Here is a 14,963-nt window from a genome sequence, read left to right as displayed (position 1 = left end):
CTGCCAAATTAGTACATCAACTCCAGGTCCAACACTTCGAGCAATCCGCCATTTTTATTTCTCGCTTTTATTTTGTAGTCCAAGCTCCAGGATGCAGAAGTTACGAGAGGATAAGTCAAAATGTTTGGTTGTTGGATGTAGTAACCCACATGCTTCATTACACCGTCTCCCAGCATCAGAACCTTTTCAAAGTGCCTGGTTGAGTTTTATTTTTCACAGAAATGTACCCACATCTGTGGGTAAGGTCATTTTTGTGTGCGCGAAGCACTTCAAGGATGACTGCTTCAGCAACCTCTGCCAGTATAAAGAAGGATTTGCCGAAAGACTTTGTCTGATTGAGGGTTCAATTCCTTCTATCTTTGGAGACGACGAACAGAGCACTTCGGTAAGCTGTAAATAACGCTAAAAAGTGTGATGATCAGACGTCCCTGTCATTGTTTTGTTAGCATTAGCAGTTGCACCGTCTTCAGACTTCATATGTTAGCGTTGTGTGCTCGTTTTAGATTTTTGATGATATGGCCTACGTGATTTCATTTGAGTCTAAAGTTTTCATTAGTCATTTCATTTTGCTGTTTTTGTCTTTGAAAAGACTATATTAAAATGCATTTCGTGATGTTAGCTTGGCGCTAGCGTTAGCTCGGTGCTTGTGTTAGCTCACTTCTTAGGGTTCTGCAGGTTCATCATCTTCATTTTCATCTCGCTCCGCCGGGTCCGACTCTGGCTGTAACATGTAAGGCTGGATGGATGGAAGTCTTCCGTTGTTGACATTGTGTAAATAACGTGTGAATAAACGTTTTCTGCGCCGCTACATAGCCGTATCTCTTCTATCAAACTACAAAAATGGCCGAGCAGGGTGGAGTTGAACCGAGTGTCACCTGAAGAGGGGGCGGGATATGGAGCGTCTCATTTGCATTTAAAGAGACCACACCAAAACGAGTTGCTCTCAGAAGCACATCAGAAAAGTGGTAGAAAAAGGGCCTGTGGAGCTATAATAATGAGGAATTCAGACCCAAGCATTGCAGTTCCGCTTTATATAGACCACAACTGTATGATTTATATGTAAAAAGGAAGGATTTAAAACCATGATATGTCCCCTTTAAATGAGTTAATTTGCACAGAGGTGTGGACTCGAGTTACATGACTTAGACTCGACTTCGACTTGAAAACCAATGACTCGTGACTTAACTCGGACTTGAGCCTATTGAGGAAGGCATGATGTCCTACCCTTCCATGACAAAAGATTTTATAAAATGCAATTATTATTAATGAGCAATAAGTCTGCTCAAACTTACTCTGCCATCTGAAGGCAAACAGGACTTTGATTAACAGGTCGATTTTTAAACAAACTGACAGCCAATCAAAGAGCAGCTTAAAACAAAACATCACGCTAGGCTGAGACGTGCGCGCACTAGCAGAGAAAATAATTCCAAGACTGATATCCTTTGGATTTAAAGATTATGTTATTACTTATTGATTTGGAAAAATTGTTCCCTGTTCCACTTCCCATTTGATTATTGTTTTTTTTTTGGTTAACAGAGGGACTGTAAAAATTTTAAAATCCAAAACGATGTTGGATTGATTGTTTATGACAGCATTATGTAAAATTATATCACTATTATTTGACAAATATGTTCTCTGCTTTTGTACTCATGACTTGTTAATACTTATAAGACTTTTGACATGACTTGGTCTTGAATGACCTTGACTCGGGATTTTAGTGGCATGACTTGCAGCAGTGACTTGTTCCCACCTCTGAATTTGCATCAATGTTGATGGAACAGTTTTGAGAATATTTAAGTAGAAACAGTCAAATTCTGCTCAACTTGTAGACAATCATGACTAGGGTTGGGCATCAAGCATTGATTGGTCCCGGGTGTAGCTTTCCAATTCTCCCAGAATCATTCAAATTTTTACATTTTGATTCCTACTTTCGACACCCAGTCCACCAAACGGAAGAAGAAGCCGCTAAACACCAACGTAGAAAAATCCACCAGAAGTGTTTGCGTTACCTTGTAACTCAGGTCTCACCCCCCACCCCCCCCAGACGGTTTCAGCTCTCGCCGAAAAAAAAAAGTGAAAAGATCATAGGATTTAAATTCATGGAGAGGTTCAGACTATTTCATCCAGAAAGACGTCTTGTTAGCTAGCTCATTTAAAACATATGAACTTTTTTGACCATGACTCTTAAACGAATAAATATCTGGAATCGTTACGAATCGGAATTGTTCAAATTCAAACAATGCCCAACTCTAATCATGACGGTGGTATCTTGGAGTCCTTCCCTCATGTCTTGTCGACTTGGTTAGTCTCCACCATCACTGTTTTAATGTTCCCACACTGTAATGTCTCTCTCTACCGTCTCTTCATCTCGTCTGTGTGCTTGTCTGCAGCGTGCTTCACATCTTTGTCCTGTTTTCTCTTTCTCTTTCTTTCTCACTCCTTCCCCCCCCCCAACTTCCTTCTCCTTCTCTTTGTGTTGGATGAGAAGGCGAGTCCAGGGGCTCCAGAGGATGACGGGAAGCTGTCGGTAGGTTCTGTATGATTGACACTTTCCTGTGTGCTTCTGTGTTTGTCCCCGTTTCAGTGTAGCTGTATTAGCTGTGCCTTGTGTTTTCTCCTTTTTGCAATGTTATCGCAAACCTTCAGGATCCAAATGTGCAGAGAGTAGCTTTGCCTGTTCCCCAAATCTTTTTTCTTCAGTATTAACCCTCCTATTATCCTTGGGGACAATTTCACCCCATTTAATATTTAGCATTCAAAAAAGATTAGTTGCCGTTATTTTTTTGCTTCATATGGGTACAATTGATTAAGCATTAAATTATCATAATGATCTTTTTTCAATGTGCTGAACACATTGCACGCATTGGTTTTCCTCTGGGGTCAATTTAACCACAAGCTGTTTTAGCTTATCTCTCTTTCTTGTCAATTAGGTTTTGGAACAGCTCTTTCACAGTAACATAGAAGAGGCATTCTCATCTGATGAGAATGAGAGCGTTGACCCTCCAGCCGAACACGATCCCTTCCAAAAATGGAAAGACCAACATAAATCAATAAGGTTCATTTTGTCATGAATGTGCACCCCAAATTAGAAAACATTTGAATGAACGATTTTCAAGATACACTAACATTAAAACTAAAAGTTTGACCTGATGGTGGCGCTGCAGGAAAGGTCATATCATCTTCACCACCAATAGGATTCATACTCTTGTGGTCATTAATGTTGTCAGTAAATTTGAGAAGACTTGGTTGAAAACTGTTCAAGATAAATTAATCCCGATTGTTTTGATCAACATTGTAATCACGATTATAATCACAGTGATTTATTATGTTAGAAAAAAACATCTGTGTTTTTATTACACTACTTTTAAACAATCAATATTTTCTGAAAATCATTTTCTGGAGGCAAATATCCTTGGGCTCAGATTGACCCCAGGGGTAAAATGTGTTACAAATATTTTAAGGATAATAGGAGGGTTAACTCGTCTTCGTAAGCTGCATGTAAACAAAGTGAGAAAAGAGCATGCAATCTAACGACTCTTATAATGCCTGTAGTTTTCAATCAATAGTGTTGAGTTTCATTTAAAACGGTATTATAAAATAAAAAAAAAGCAGAAGGGAGATATTTGTTCAGGTTTTGGTACTGTGATGTCTCCCCCTGTTTCCCACTCACACCCATACTGGTCTGTGAATTAACACCAGACACCTCCAGTGCCTACATGTCAACTGTGAGCAGTCAACAGCGTACGCCACAAGCAACGCTGCCTTATTTCCTACAGCTTAGGTTGATGGCCTCGGTGAAGGGCAGGTGGGATTGAAATGCCATCTTAACGGTGAATGCTTGTCTCCATGCACGAGGCTTATGGATGTGAGTTTAATTTTTCACTGGGTTTCAGGTTCTACTAAAATGGGAAAAGAGGCTAAAGGATTAATAATTCATCCAGGAGGATATAGAGTAGCCATTTTTAGGTGGAAACGACTGACAGCGTTCAACAAGCGAGTCAAGGGAACTAAAAAGTTGTTTTTATATGAGTGATTATAACCCGATACATACCACAATTTTTTTTTTTACAATTTTTTTTTTTTTCTGTATTTTTGTTTGAACACTCACACAGGGTGGCCAGAGGTGTAAATAGTACCGATATATCTTACTCAAGTTGAACTACTGTTACTTGATTGAAATCGTAATCAAGTACAAGTATGTCATACATAAAATACTCTAGTACAAGTAAAAAGTAGCTCAATGAAACAGTCAAAGTAAAAGTTACTAGTTACTGTCACCCTCCCCATGTTTATTTTTGGTAATAAATCTTGCCACGGTTCCCTTGCATACAGCAAGCATGTATAACCTTAAAAAGGGTCCAAATATTGCACAGTTGGAACTTGGACATCTGTAGAAAATAAAAGATTTGTCAAAATGTACATTTTTTAAAAAATAAAATAACACCAATTCATTCAATTTAAATAAAAAATAAAGAAATTCTCAGGCTCTCTAAGTATGGCTAAATTTATGAATTTTAAAACCTGAGTTCAGCAGTTTATGAAGAGACCATAAAACGGAAAATGAAAAAAAAATAATCACAAAAAGTAATTTACACAGTAACAGTTGGGATTAGAAATGTAACAATGTACTTTACTTTTCTTAAAACATACTTAAGTACAAGTATAATTACTGATTTAGAAATATACTAAAAAAAAGTACAAATACCCCTAGAAGCAACTCAATTACATAACGTGAGTACTTTCACCTCTGAGGTTGGCATACAACACAATTTGAATAATAAAATAAACAAAAATAAAAATAAAAAACTCAATAAAATAAAATAAACCTGGAAAACAAAGAATAAATATTTCTTCCTTAGAATTACAAATCATCCTCTTTTCCATGTAGCTTTAAAAAAAGAATATAAATAAATAAAAGAAAAGGGTCAAAAAAAAGTATACATAGTTTTATGTATAATATACTGTACGTACCCACACGCAACACATAAAAATACAAATTTACCATAGTTATACTCAACGGACTTACAGAAAAGCCTTTGACAACCTGAGCATCTTTTCTCTGCTTATTTGACACTAAAACCTTTTATTTTCCTACTCAAAAGTTCAAAAATATACATTTCTTCCCTTATCACAATAACAGTAACTATATACAAAAGAACAAGGAGAGTCTGCTGAAGGAGGTGAGGTGCGCGTGGAGCATTTACATGATTCAACCCACAAGTAAATATCATGTAACTCGTTGACTGACTAGTCCTCCGTCCTTTCTCACAGGCCAGGCCCCGCCTTCAAAGGGGAGGCAGCTCTGCTTCCCTGCACAACAGCCTGATGAGGAACAGCATCTTCCAGCTGATGATCCACACACTCGACCCTTTAAGTGAAGGTAGGACTGTCCAAAATAATACCTCCAACAACCAATCAGTCACCACTTTTACTGTTCAAAGTTGCCTCATCAGGTACAGCCAAACTAGAGCTGATGTTTTATTTTTACTGTAAAGGTTTTACTCCATATCAGCGTTTATTTGGTTTACTAAAAATTGTCATTGGCTAGATTGTTTTAAGTGACAATACTGAAGACTATAACTTAATAATTTGTTAATAACTGATCCATTAAGTCAGTGTTTTTCAACCTTTGGGTCGGGACCCCATGTGGCGTCGCCTGCGGTATAAACGGGGTCACCGGAAATGTCTATTCAATTCATTTTAACTTTATTTGTATAGCGCAAATTACAACAATAGTAATCTCAAAGTGCGAGTAATTGATTATATATATATATATATATATATATATATATATATATATATATATATATATATATATATATATATATATATTTATTTATTTATTTTTTTTTAAAACAGCACCATTTTAAACAACTGTATTCTATACTTTCACTTTGTCTATTTTAAATCTCCTTCAAATAAAATGCAGTAATAGAAACACATATCGTATTTATCACTAATCCTGGGTAATTTGTAGAGCACTATAGCACAAACTGATTCTAAAATTCTAATCTAAAAATTATACATTTTAGAAATAAAAATGTCTAGGGTCACCAGAAATTCGTGATATCAAAATGGGGTCACGATCCAAAAAAGAGTTGGGAACCAGTGCATAAAGTGATCATGTGGTTTCACACATTGATCACATCAAATCTATTTGTCTGTGTGTATTTACAAACATTAATACCATCCCATATCCGGTTTGATCAATAGTTATTCTATTTTTTTTAAAAATGCATAAACTCTTTTGCTTTATATTCTAGTCACATATATCGCTAACAGATTCCTTTGTTAAGGTTTCAATTATTCAGGCAACTATTTTCAGGAAATGTTCTTTGAAATGTACTTTGCCTCATATGCCTTTGAGGAAGACTGTCAGGAGATAAAAGTAAATTTCCTGAAAAAATGGAATAAATTAAACCTTAACATATCATTTTAAAACAGAAGACAACACAAACTTTCTGGAATTATAAAAGATTCAGTCGACGAGAAGGTCATTGAATTGACTAAAACCAGAATATTTTACAAAAAATAGTCTTAATGACAAAATTTTTATTAAAATTGATTTGCATTTTAGTAAAAGCACATCTTCCTGTGTGATAGAAGAGGTTTAGCATCCAAATATTTTGCTATTCTGGCATTGTGATACGTAACTAGTCACTGTGAAGCAAAATTCCCTGAAAAAAAGGACAAATTAATTCTCACTGAATTAAGACATGGAAGATAATTTGTTATGGTTTAATTTATTCAGACAACTGTTAGTCAGGAAATCCACCTTGATCTCCTGACACGTATTAATAATAATTATTACGTGGAAGTCAAGGAAACTTCAATGGAAACTTCAAAGGAAACTTCAAAGGAAACTTCAAAGGAATCATCAAAGCGATCAGAAACATGTCAGGAGATCAAAGTGGATTTCCTGAGGAACAGTTGTCTGAATAATCGAAACCTTAACATATTATTTAAAAAGAAGACAAAAAGAATCTTGCTGGAATTACGGAAGTTAATTTTCTTTTAATAGAAGCTGAAGGCCTGTTAGCCGAGCTGGCTAAAGATAAGATAAAGCAGCCTTTTATTATTATAGAATCTCACTGGTTGAGACACACCTTTATTCTCCTTTTAAAGGTAGAAAACGTCAAGTTTTGGAAGGACTGACGGGGTTTTCAGTAGATTTGAAGCATTTAATATGACTGCATCTCTTTACTTTAAGCACTGGCTTCTAAATAAATAACATGCAACAATACATGACAAAACCTAATCCTCAAAAATGAATTTTACTGCTAAACACTGATGCCAGCTTTACAAGATGATAACATGTTTACCCTGCTTTTTCTCTTAACAGTCATCAGCATTTATATTTAGAAATGATGATCGAAGGCATCGTTATAAATACGCCCGCGCAACAAAATACCTCATAGCTCATAAAGTCCAAAGAGCATTCGTAAACATAAAAAACAATACCCAGACAGAAACCATTCCCCCCCTGGGATGGATATGATTGCATTAGCCAATGTCTGCTTTGCAGCGAGAAAACATTCCAGCTTTCTCTGAAATGACTTTTACCTTCCTTGAAAGACAACCCTAGAATTAGTCAGCTCGGGAAAAGATTAATAGGCTGCCCCAAGACGCGTCCTAAAGTGCCCATTAACATGTATCAAAGGGCTGTTGTACACCGAGTCTGAGGCGTCCCGTCTCAGACTGTATTCATCTTTCCATCTCAGTGATTAAAATGTAAATCACAGCCCTGCTGGGCCACCGTGAAGCTGGAGCCGGCGTGCATATGAATGCTGCCAAGGCCCTTTGTGTTTCTATCTGTTCCTGTGATATATCAGGTTTCTTGTATTTTAATGTAATCAAAAGATAATTAAGTAGATGAATTATGACGTGTGAGAGGCCCTAAATGAAGGATCGTCATTTAAAGTACTGAATTGTTATCTAGATCATTGATCATTTACACTTTAAATGCTTGGAAGACATTTATATCCCCATTAATACTAGGGGTGCAATGAAATAGTTAACACATGATACAATATGACATATGATATGATATAGGGCTTACCGTACGATATGAAAAAATTAAATGATTCCCAATGTAGAGTAGCAAATGTGTCACAAATCTTTGTTGATGAAGACAGTGTGTGGGAGTGTTTTGCTTCACAAATAAAGAATATAAAGAATTGTACCAATCTAACTGTTATTTATTATTATTTCTCATTTCTGTAACATAAAAGTTTTGAAAGCTGCATTTTGGACCTGCCAAAATCAATTCAAAATGCAGTTTGAAATTTAAAAATTTTCCGCACCCCCCCCCTGTAACTTAAAAAAGGAGAGAGTAAAGTTGCTCAAATTAAGCAGTGTTAGTATTTGTGATGTTCTCCATAATATATCACATGATACTCGATACATGTGGTTTAATATGGGCGATACGCTTTAACATGGAGGGATAGACTTTCTGGCAGTTGTAAATCACTAAGTTAGACAACAGGTAGGATAGCATAAAATGCAGTTAAAAGTCCAGCAATGTAGATTATGTCATTCAACTCCGCCTTTTGAATGCATGCGCAACTCCAGAGGATGCCTGTCACGAAATTTCATTACATTCCTAATTAATAACAATAGAGGAGGTTCAAATGTATGGGCATCTGCATTTTTTCCAAAATATTGTGATGAAACGCTGGAACTAATCCGGGTTTATACTCTGTGGAGTAACCTGAGTCAAATTACATAAAATATTGGTCAATATGATTTTTTGGATTTATTTCATTTTTCAAACTGTTCCAGAATCAGTATATCCAGATCCCATCCGTCAAGTAAGAGTTTTATTATGTTGAAACAGCAGAAGACAGTGAGAACTTCAAGTATTCAGTTGTTATTACTCTCAAAGCTTTGGTGTCATTTCACAAATGGCCCATGCACTTCGGTTTAAAAAACATTCTGAAATATTTACCAATTGTTCCATGATTATTCAAAAGGCGCACTATACGTTTTTAGTTTGATCGGATTAAAACCTTTTGAGAGATGGACAATTTAGTGAGGGGGGGGTATGTGTCGATTTGCATGGGCCCTTGTTTTTCTTCCACTTTCAGCTTCCAATAGCTCAGGAACTACACCTTATAGGAAATTGAAATTTGGTACAGTAATACAGCTCCACCTACTCTCTCAGAATATGCAAAAATTACTGCTATACACCACTCACGAAATTGGCAATAGGTATTGATCCGATCAAAACAAAAAATGTAGTGCACCCATTGAATAATCACAGAACAATTGGTAAAAATTTCAGGACGTCCTGAAAATCTGTTGAGATGACATGGAATGACTTTTTGATGATTAAACCGTTTCCTAGGCTGCCTCCAAATGAGGTTGAGTTGAGCACCCGCCTTCCGTCACGCACCTTTACTTATTTCCGTAGTGTCGAGCAGCATTTTCTTGGTGAACTTGCAGCACAGCAAGAGTTGAGCAGGTGCGTCTCTCACAGACGGAAGCATTTCTGCGTGTCCTTGCGAGCTCTTCAGCATTAAGTGTAGCTCAGCAGGACCCGCGGGGAGCTGGCACGACTCTCTCCATACATTTTTCATCGGCGTGCCTCAAAATAAAGTTGTACGCATCCAGGCAAAAGTCGTCTGAGGGTGTTTCTGCCACTGCTGCAGCCTGGGTTACTTAGAAGCTTTTACTCAGAAGGCTTTTAGAGCTACGGAAGTCAGTGTGTGTGTGCTCGCGCGCGTGTGTGTGTTTATGGGGTTTTTCCTGGTTTAAACACGGACTCTTACTTGTCATCCTTGTTTGCTCCCTTGGTCCTGCACCATTTGATCTGCACTGGGGCATTTTTTTACTGTTACCTAAGGCAGTGGTTCTCAACCTTTTCAAAATAAAGGATCCAGAGACCAGGGACCTCCACTGTACCTGAAGGTGGTTGAGCACGGACGTGAACATTGAATAACAAAAAACTTTGCAAATTACAGTGGCCAAAAACTGACAGAAAAAGAGGTCAAAATGGTTCAAAGTGTCAATATTGACTTAAAAGTGGCAGAAATGGATGGTTGGGGTAATGTAATGTAAAAAGAAGAAAAAATTGGTTTAAACTGGCAAATAATGGGCATGACAAATCGTGAATATGCTTAAACTAGCATAAATAACCATGAAATATGGGGAAAAGAGGTTAAAAGTGACAATAATGGGTCAACATATGTGACATTAGGTCGGAAAAGTGGTGGAAAGGGTTTATATTAAGTGCTGAAAATATCTTGAAAGTGGAAAAAATAATTAGAATTTGATGGAGACGTGGAAAAAATGCATTAAAAGGAGCAAAGAAAGACAGCAAGAAAAAGATTTAAAGTGTCAATAGTGGCTCAGAAGTGGCAGAAATGGGGGAGGGGCATTGGGGTTAATGTAATTTTAAAAGTAGGAATAGTTACTTTAAACTGTGAAAAATGGGGATGACAAATCGTGAATGTGGTTAAATTAGAAAAAATAAGCATGAAATAAGGTGAAAAGTGGTTAAAAGTGACATGATTAGGTCGTAAATGTGGTGGAAAGGGTTTATAAGTGGTGAAAATGTATTGAAAGTGGAAAAAAAAGTGCAGAAAAAGCATTGAAAGTTGATGGAGATGTGGCCGAAATTGAGGTAATGTTGCAAAAATGCATTAAAAGGAGTGAAAAAGTGATGAAAATATGTTAAAATATGGCAGGTTTGGTGTAGTTGCAGAAAAAGGTTAAAAATCAGCAAAAATGGGCTCAAATTTTTCAAGAAATATTCTCCAGGTGTCTCACGACCCCCAAATGCGGTCCTGAACCCGAGATTGAGAACCCTTGACCTAAGATACATCCTGCCCACATCCCAAATGTTGCAGAATTAAGTTCGATCATTGCAATCACAGCCAAATTTTGCACAAAATTTGAGCAAAGTGATCTTTTTTGGCATGTAGGAAAAACCCAGAAGGGCGATTGGTTTGTTGACAGTGTGTCGGCCATTTTGGATTTATTTTCAGACACTTAATTTGAAAAAGTTGATGCCTTTTTTGATGTTAAAATCAACATCTGTTCACTCACTGCCATACACAGTGGCACATTTTCCTTTTTGCAGCAGCGGAGTGCTTTCAAACTACTCGTCATCTAACTCTTCTTATTTGTTGGTCATTTGGAAATGCCTATCAATGATTCAGTGTTTGCTATCGAACTGAATGTCACCTGGATTTATCATGTCTCTGTTTCTGCCTTTTCTATTTCTCTTCCTTTCACTGTCCCCTCCAGAATTTGCTGACTCTGGTGAGTTACTCCTCTAATTTCCGTCACCCTTTTTCTTGCTTCTCCCAAAATAAGTCTGTTATCATGTCAGCAGCAGGCTGGAGATGTATCTTCACGCCCAAAGTGTCCTCTATGTATACATTTTCTTCGCGCTGTCGTGCTGAATGTCAACTGTGTACCGTCCATCCGTGCAGACTCTTTCCAGTATCTCATTCTTCCCTTGTGTGGATGTACAGTTTTCTCCCTGGAAAACCCTCTGTGACCATTTCTACATTACTGTCCACATTATTCCTTTATCCCCTCTCTCCTCCTATGATGTCCTTTAGGTTTACACTTTGTTTTACTGCCCACTGGAAGACAGATAAACCCCAGAACACCATCGCTAAAATTAGTAACACCATCACTAACGCCAGGTCATTTCTACCCAATATATTATACCCAATAAAAAGTCATTATCATCAAAATCCATCAAAATATGACAATACGTGACAATCTAACTACAGTATTTGCATTTTCTGAAGAAAATGCAAGTGGGGCTGCAGGTGCTGGCCTGCGTCGCACTGCATTAGCTTAGCATAGCATAGCATAGCATAGCATAGCATAGCATAGCATAGCATAGCATAGCATAGCATAGCATAGCATTAGCATTAGCATTAACCTTGCAATGGGGGTGGGGGAAGTTTTCAATATCAGTTCAATTCACTTGAGGAAAATGTTGATTCTACCAATGTTTGTGGAATTTAGAGGGATTTTGTGAAATTGTTTGTAAGAAATTGCAAGATTTGTGGAAAAATTGAGAGTTCTTTCGACAATTTGCAATAAAAAAAATTACAGCATTCATGTGATTTAAATAAAGAAAAATGATTGTAGAATTTTATTAAATTGGTGAATTTGACATATCTACAACTGGATTTTTTGGGGTAATTTACACAATAATTCACGTTTTGTCCGTTTCTTCTGTGGACTGAGTTGGATGCTGTAAAGAGCCGAATTTGGCCCCTGGTCCTTGAATCTAAAACATCAGAGAAGATGCTGAAGCTACGTCGTCACCCAAGAGACTTCATGAAATGAATGTCAATCCAGTATTGTTCTAGGGTTAAAACCCATGTAGTTGTAGTTGAGGAAAACCAAACCTTTGTGTCAGTATGAGAATAAATATTTGACTAAGAGGTACATTTTGGCTTTACAATGCTATTCAATGCAATAGATTTGACAAATTAGTTTTCGTCCTTCCATTAAAGCAGCCCCTACTCCTTTATTTAGCTTTTATTTTTGCTCAAAAGCTAAAGCTATGTGTTGATGTCACGATGTGATTGTTTTTCAGCTCGTACAGTCAGTACTTGGCACAAGTACCCACTGTTGTTTTTTTTGTGTGGTTTTTTTTCCATTTGTATGGCGCTACAAAGAAATCTCACTTTGGACTGGCATCAAATATTGAACCACAGGCAGAGTGTCTGAGCCCTCAATAAACAGCCAAGCCAGACCTTTCTAAAAAAAAAAAAACTCTCACGACTCAGACCACAAGCCTCTGGCTCGAGCCTTTTAATAGGAGCTCTGACTTGTTTACAGCAAAGGAATGAAATAAATTAAGGAAAGATCCAATTGAATCCCAATTTAGCACAACAGTTACTGTAGTGCAGGGGTGTCAAAGTCATTTTAGTTCAGGGGCCAAATACAGATCGGTTTGAGATTTTAGGTGGGAAAAAATAATTTTAAACATTGTTAAATACAGAATGTAAGGCACTGACAGTGTCAAGCAATAAATGACAGATATAACTAACTACTCTTATTTAGTTTGCACATATTAGTCTAACTACTCTTTATATTTATGTTTATACTTCTTTTTTTATTTATTTTCTTTATTCTAGTTGATTGTTATTATTAGTCTAACTACTCTTTATATTTATGTTATACTTCTTTTTTATTTATTTTTATTTATTCTAGTTGATTGTTATTATTAGTCTAACTACTCTTTATATTTATGTTATACTTCTTTTTTATTTATTTTTATTTATTCTAGTTGATTGTTATTATTAGTCTAACTACTCTTTATATTTATGTTATACTTCTTTTTTATTTATTTTTATTTATTCTAGTTGATTGTTATTATTAGTCTAACTACTCTTTATATTTATGTTTATACTTCTTTTTTAATTTATTTTTCTTTTTTTCTAGTTGATTGTTATTATTAGTCTAACTACTCTTTATATTTATGTTATACTTCTTTTTTATTTATTTTTATTTATTCTAGTTGATTGTTATTATCAGTCTAACTACTCTTTATATTTATGTTATACTTCTTTTTTTATTTATTTTTCTTTTTTTCTAGTTGATTGTTACTATTAGTCTAACTACTCTTTATATTTATGTTATACTTCTTTTTTATTTATTTTTATTTATTCTAGTTGATTGTTTTTATTTCATGTTTTCACTATCAGAGAGAGCACAGTTCACCAAGACAAATTCCTCGTGTGTATTCAATACATTACTTGGTCAATAAAGTTGATTCTGATTCTGATTCTGATTCTGATTCTGATATCAGTCTGTACAGGATCTTCTCTTTAAATTCCTTGTATTTTGTGACTTATTTTTGGGTCATTTCTGTGAAAATGTGGGTTTTTTTCCCCACAATTTGTGGTTAAGAATAACTGCAGTCATGTAATAAAAGAATGATAAACTTGCAAGCCCCTGCAAATATTGTGTAGTTTCTTTGAATTTCAGAATTTGGAAGAACTGAGACAAGTACAACTGAATTATTTGGTCATTTACACATATTATTTACACTATTATTGGGTTTTTTTTCACCAGTCATTTTGAATTTCTCCAGTGGGCCACAATGGATACCATAAGGCAGGGGGGGTCAAACTTTTTGTTGTTCAAGGGCCACATACGACCCAGTTTGACCTCAAGTGGGCCACAGCAGAAAAATCCAAAGAAATTCCAGAATGTTAAGCAATTGGTGAAAAGTTCTCTCGAAATTTCCAATTTAATTTGTCAGAATTCTGTGGGATAATTTGCTAGAATTTTCGAGCTTTTTAAAAAATAATTGCAATTTAATATCACTGGAAATAATGCAGTATTGCAACCCTCGTCGTATTTTATCTACAACTTAAATGAAAATTTACAAAAAGGCTTGTTTTTGCTGTAATTTCTACTTTGAACACAAACTTCTTCTTGGTCCGCTGGCCTTGAGTTTGACACATGCGCTGGTAGTGCACGTCTGGTTACTGAAACACTGTAAAGGTCATACAGTGTTTCTGTGTACTAATGTCACCAGAATGTCATCATGAATATGAATTTATCACACAATATCAAGTGCCAGAACACAGCGATGTAATCATGTAGCTAAACATGCTAGCTGGCAGGGTTAGCCATTTCACACTTCGTCTGTAGTAGACTCAGAATATACAAACTTACATGCTGAATGTTAAAGCACCTACAGCAGACGTGACTTATGGAAATAATAACAACGCTAGTAAAAGTCTGGAATGTACTTTGACATTCACTCTTTCTGAAAAAAGAGACATTTTGTGAGCGGCGGTGATCCATTGCTCCAGTCTGGGTTCCTACCAGACTGCCTCTGCAACACCCCCCCCCCCCCAAATCCCCCAGTAGCACAACTGTCTGCACCGTGACCCAGGAATCCATTGATCACATGTTCAATAAAGCCCTCACTGTCACAGAGCAGTCGGCCCTAAGGCAATGGAAATATGTTGTTT

At 36.3% G+C, this 14,963-nt stretch overlaps 1 protein-coding gene across 5 annotated transcripts in view; it reads left to right on the top strand.

The window, feature by feature from the left end:
* The window catches only part of LOC114480629 (solute carrier family 24 member 2), a 62,634-nt gene that overhangs the window by 22,136 nt on the left and 25,535 nt on the right, over positions 1-14,963 (top strand). For 2 of the 5 annotated variants that reach the window (XM_028474936.1, XM_028474933.1), the window contains exons 3-5: positions 2,480-2,527; positions 5,272-5,380; positions 11,251-11,265. In XM_028474936.1, the coding sequence (XP_028330737.1) occupies positions 2,480-2,527; positions 5,272-5,380; positions 11,251-11,265 (172 nt within the window). The remainder of the gene's footprint in view (positions 1-2,479; positions 2,528-5,271; positions 5,381-11,250; positions 11,266-14,963) is intronic. The other 3 variants (XM_028474934.1, XM_028474935.1, XM_028474937.1) reach the window with 3 other exon arrangements.

This window comes from Gouania willdenowi, chromosome 18, assembly GCF_900634775.1.
Source record: "Gouania willdenowi chromosome 18, fGouWil2.1, whole genome shotgun sequence".
In the NCBI taxonomy this organism is placed as follows: domain Eukaryota; kingdom Metazoa; phylum Chordata; class Actinopteri; order Blenniiformes; family Gobiesocidae; genus Gouania; species Gouania willdenowi.
The sequence above is the reverse complement of the archived record's forward strand: the minus strand, read 5'-3'. Positions and strand labels throughout refer to the sequence as shown.